Below are 5,390 nucleotides of genomic sequence, written 5' to 3' on the forward strand. Positions count from 1 at the left end.
TATTTTGGACACAGAACATGATAACGAGGCTAAATTGATAAGATTAGATACAATTTAAATTGCAAGATCACATGGTTTAATTCTGGTTGTTTGCTGCTATGGTGATATCAAGGTCAACTCATTAAAATCAAATCATCGTTTTTGCTCCGTTACTCTTCGCTACGTGGCGTAGGGTAGTGAAGCGACAGTTAGGGTATGACTTTAATGAAATTGCATTAATGTATGCAAGCAACTCTATTGAAACTCTTTGAGTTATGTACATTACACAGATTTTTTATTGTAATATTGTAACACCATAAATAATAACGAAAATCTCGGATATTATCCTTTATTACCCTCCACCAACACATATATAATGCACTACAATATATATATATATTTAAAACTTGAGCCAGTATTCAAGAGCCATGGGTTTAGCTGGCGAGACGGCCAGATCAGTTATGTAAACTGGAACCCCCGTCAGGTAGGAAGTGTACGCGCCATTCTTGAACACGGTTATTTGCACTTTTGTCACCTTAAGTCCTTGCATGGAACTGAAGTCAGCTTCAACCTACAGCAAAAGAAATGTATAAAAATGTGCCAGTTAAAGTAAATGTCTTATACTCTATGGCGTAATATAAATGCTTAGGCCTGGGTAAATTTGATTGCAAGAATGTTGTGTTAGATAGCTTCATCAAAGGAATTTAAAGAATTCAAGCGGTGTCTAACATTATTTCTGGCATCATGTCTTCCACTTCCATTACCATAGTTGTCATCGAAATCATTAAAGTGAACAAAATTATCCCGTAATGAATAATACTGTCATCACAATCCTGATCATAATCCTTGCTAGAAGTATCGATATCTTTTATTATACAATCATCATTAACACTCCCTTCATTCTCTGTCTCCTAATCAACATCAGTATAATATAACGATCTTACATCGGCTACCAATACAGACCGGAATATCAAGCTCGAAGGTAACTGTCTACAGCGGTAACGAGGATCTGCCGAGTAAACATCCGCTAAACAGTCACCCGAGAGCTAAATATTCATGTCTGTGAGGACAGTCGTTGTTTGGTTCTTATTCATGCACATCAAATATTAATAATATTACGGAAAGAAATTATGAAAACGAGTATTTTCATGCAACACCTTTTTCTTATAATAGCGTATGACTGGCGTCATTTAAAACGCGCGATCTCTCTTACACGGGGGTGGGGGAGTGGGTAAGACAGGTATTTTTTCATCGGTATCAACAGTACAAAATCTTGTCTCATATGCAATAATGAGTGGGATTTAAGCAATAATTTTGAATATCTATTGCAATTTTCATTATCATTTTGTAAATGATAGTCAATTACAGTAATCTGAACGTTTAACATTCTATTATCACCATCAACATCATCATTAGTATCATTATCATTTCTTTTGTCACACTGGTCATTTAATAACTTTACATCAGATTCATTTTTTTTACTGTTTGCATTCATTTACAAAAAATTACCAATCATACTCAATTTACACATGATTTATGTCTATTTTAACATTAACGTTTAATAGTTAACAAAGTTAGGTTATTCTTACCGATTTCACAATGGGATTAACTTTATCCAGAGTATGAGCGTAGACATCTTGGATTTTTTTCAGTTGGTTTTGCAGAGTGTTGTTCTTGGCTACTATTGCACTGCCACAAACTATGAAAAAAATAAGCGTTAATCATAAAATCACGAACATGTTTTTTCTTTTGTTTTGCCTGTTTTTGTCTTGTTTTAATTCGTTTTTTGTTCATGTCTCAGTAGTCGGTCCACCTTACAGGTTTTCCTTGATAACTAACCAATAACCATTTCTTTCTCTGCAGATGTTTAATATCCCATATGATTTCTGAGGGACGAATTGCCACTTGACTAATGATCCAGATCAGTTTAGAAATTTGGAAACGCCAAAGGATCGAACCACCAACCCCTGGATAAGTAATCCAATACTCTTACTACTTAGCGAGTTGACTCTGTAAAAAGCCAGTGTACAATCGAATTACCAAAGCCAGTGTAACGTCAAATTACTAAATTACTAAAAGCATAGGAATATAGTACCAGTAAAAGCAAAACATTTGCCTTAAATTCCTTTGTTAGAAAATCAAATTTTATAGTATAAAATATATCATCATATATATTAATACCTGCTGTGAGAACTTCATTTTCTGTTGGAAGCAGTAGCGGTCTACAGGATGCACATTGCTGCATGCATTGTTTAACCTTTGGATCAATCACTTCGCGCTTCCTTCGTCGTTTTCCGAAGATATCTAAACGAAAAAGAAATAAATAGATGGACGGAGGTAGTTTGGGTATTCAAACAATCAATAAATCGTGTATGTTCAGAAAGCTTTGTTACTCTCCGTAGCTTTATTAATAATATCCCACAAAGAAAGAAAAATGTTGTCGAAATTGTCGAGTATGAATAATTTTAAGATATAACTGTCAAATCTAATGCCAAATAAAGCCCATTTCAAGCTGCTTAGTACAAAAAAATAATTATATCTGGTAGAAAAATTTTACAATATATAGTGAATGACTTAAATATTTATCACAATAGCTCGGACATTACACATAATATTAAACTATACACTGTATGTACATGCATTATTTCATTAAAACCTAAAACAGCTTTGGAAAATGGTGGTTTAATATTTTTGTTTGAAAAAAAAATGTAAACAGCAAATATAAAAATTACCTTTCAAATCTTTCAGTTTATCTCCAATGAGTGACTTAGTATCGATGGTGAAACTGCTGATGTCTTTGCCAAGGTTTTTCAGACTATCCACAGCTTTTTGAATTCCGATTTGTATTTGTTTAAAAAGAAACTAGAAGACAAAGTAATATTGTTTAATTACAAATATTCATTGAGTTAACCCAAATTATTTTAATAACACCAAAAGAATGGATTCCTTGTGGGAAAATCATGCGTTTTTTTTTATTTCACCGAAATGTGCTTGATAAGAGAAAACATTATTTACATAAAAGAGAAAAATAGCCGTCATAGCATATTCCATTTTTTACCATTCAACAGATTGTTCATGGTATTGCTTATGTCTCTGAAACAATCAAATAAAACAAAGGCAAACATGTAAAGTATTCTAGGCAAGCCATAATATATCTTCAGAAACCAACAAACTATCTCTTCCCTTTTCCCTTATCATTGCTAAATGACAAAGAGATATCGGACTTTTTCATTTGTATCTGTTGATGTATTACGATGATCTTTATCCTTAATGCTATGATGATGATGATGATGACGACGACGACGACGATAATGATGATGATCATGATGATTATAAATGTGATGATGATGATAAATTTAATGCTGATAATGGAAATGGTGATGATTATGACGATGATGTTGATGATGATGATAATGATTCTGCTTATAAATGTGATGATAATGATGAACGACAAGTATTATACTACCTCAAACTCTTCTTTCGGCAACTTGTACGACTTGAAGGCAGTGCCTATGTCTTTGAAGTAGTTGATAAAACCACCTACTTTGTCTCCAATTAATTCCACAGCAACATCAACTTTCTTGCCTATTTTATCTAGTGTTCCCTTCAGATGTGTATGTGGATTCGCAAGATTCAAAAGGTCTATGAATGTCGGCGATTTTCTGTCAAGATACATTTGTTTCAATATTAACATTTATTCATTTTGAAAGATATTAAAGATTTTATTTTCTGATGAATTTCCACTTGACACATGCACTTGATTTCACATTTTTAATCACTGTTACTTCAATGTTATTCGTTAAAGTCGGGTTAATGAAGCTAATAGGGTTTCATATATTTGTTTACCAATCTTACAAGCTCGTATGATAAGTGTTTTGAATAATAGACGTATAGTCAAAAGTACACAACTATACACTTATCTTGTTAGAGTTTAAAAACAAATTTAATTCACGCAAGGCAACTGAAAATAGTGACAGTGTTTATATTATATTTCTCGCATCGAGTTGTCGGTGTTATTTTAGACGCAACCATTTAAGTATGTCAGATCAATTAATAAAGAATATAAATCGATATGAAAATTGGTGTAATACTTAACTTACTTGCATTTACTCAGTGCACATGACTTGCATAAGTTTACTTGTGACTCTATTTTGAGTTTACAAGCGTCCACTAAAGGCGTCAGTTCATTACTCGCCTCAATAGTCTTATTAACCTCGACTGCAACTTGTTCTAGAAGTGTTTGCCGGAATATTGAAAGAAATACTGAAAATTGTAAGAAATCTATGAAAAGCTTTATACAACATATGCAAATTGTTTTATAAATTACCGCAATTTTATGTTCTGGAATTATCTTAATCAAGTAAGTTTTCATAGCAAATTCTCCTCTTAGCTCTGCTATTTACAGAAACCTCAATGTCGGACGTTCATATAGCTACCTTCCAGTTCCAGTGATGGAGGCAGACCTTACGTACTTTATTATATGTTATTTAGGGACCAGGTAGGCAGTTGAGTAGAAACCACAGATTTTGTTAAAGCCGGCTTGATATATCAAAATGCTTTATTCCTTATTTAAGTCATTAATCACTTTTGATAAGCAAAGCTATATAACGAAATACAAACGCTTTGAAGATATTTGGTAAAAAAAGTCTAAAAAACGGATATTGCTATAATATATTTCAAACAAACGGCAGACATATTTAGCGACATTCAGTAAGAATAAGTGAAACCTCTTACAAACCTTTAAAGGAATCCGGACTGATTGGTGTAAATTGCCCATAAGTACTTCCAGTCACAAAACACACTAGAAATAGCCCTGATAACATCATTGCTCCCTGTTATTATGAATGCTCTGTGTAAGGGTGTCTCCTCCGAGTAGAAGTCAGCCCAGTAAAACGCTAGAAGTTAAGAGAAAGTAAAATATGCCCCATGAAAATGACTCTTTCTTAGATATACAAAACAAAGTCAAAAAATATAAATTTAGTATAAACAACATTCAAAATGAAAGTTTTTTATTTTGTCATCAGAAGTCAATTCGTTTTGTTGAATTCGATTGACAATACGCCGTCGAGTACATTTATACACAATATGTGTGTAGCGAGCCATAAAGAACGTGAAAACAAAAGTATCCTTTACGTCAACGTAACAAAGGTAAGGCATACGAAATCTTATCATTTCACGGTAACGAGACGTTACGTTAACACATTGTTCATGGTAAACGCCGCAGTCTTTTCTTGTTATTATGTAAATTTCGAGTATTTTAAAATTATGCATAAAAAGAGCAAACGATGATTAAAACCATTCTATGTTTACAATAAAACGGTTGTCACGTGTCGCACATCTATATTGTATGAAATCCTGAAATAATGTAATATACTTACTTTAATATACTTACTTTGGTTCTCAGAATTTTG

At 32.8% G+C, this 5,390-nt stretch overlaps 1 protein-coding gene across 1 annotated transcript; it reads right to left on the reverse strand.

Annotated features, from left to right (window-relative positions):
* Window positions 1–312: 312 nt before the first annotated feature.
* LOC132725440 (uncharacterized) lies at window positions 313–4,868 on the reverse strand. The gene is made up of 7 exons (XM_060710579.1): window positions 4,718–4,868; window positions 4,080–4,242; window positions 3,446–3,641; window positions 2,712–2,841; window positions 2,161–2,283; window positions 1,569–1,678; window positions 313–550 (listed from the first exon to the last, which is right to left on the reverse strand). The coding sequence occupies exons 1-7, from the start codon at window positions 4,803–4,805 to the stop codon at window positions 380–382; spliced, it is 981 nt and encodes a 326-aa protein (XP_060566562.1). The 5' UTR covers window positions 4,806–4,868; the 3' UTR covers window positions 313–379.
* Between the last annotated feature and the right edge of the window lie 522 nt (window positions 4,869–5,390).

Source organism: Ruditapes philippinarum, unplaced genomic scaffold, assembly GCF_026571515.1.
Source record: "Ruditapes philippinarum isolate M1 unplaced genomic scaffold, ASM2657151v2 ctg7830_1_1_1_1, whole genome shotgun sequence".
Taxonomy (NCBI): Eukaryota; Metazoa; Mollusca; class Bivalvia; order Venerida; family Veneridae; genus Ruditapes; species Ruditapes philippinarum.

Excerpts from the sequence above, each read along its gene's own strand:
- LOC132725440 (XM_060710579.1), bottom strand. The coding sequence starts at position 4,805 with ATGATGTTATCAGGGCTATTTCTAGTGTGTTTTGTGACTGGAAGTACT. Across the intron at positions 4,243-4,717 it reads CAGTCCGGATTCCTTTAAAG|TATTTCTTTCAATATTCCGG; the intron begins GTTTGTAAGAGG and ends TACAATTTTCAG. Across the intron at positions 551-1,568 it reads TTAATCCCATTGTGAAATCG|GTTGAAGCTGACTTCAGTTC; the intron begins GTAAGAATAACC and ends CTTTTGCTGTAG.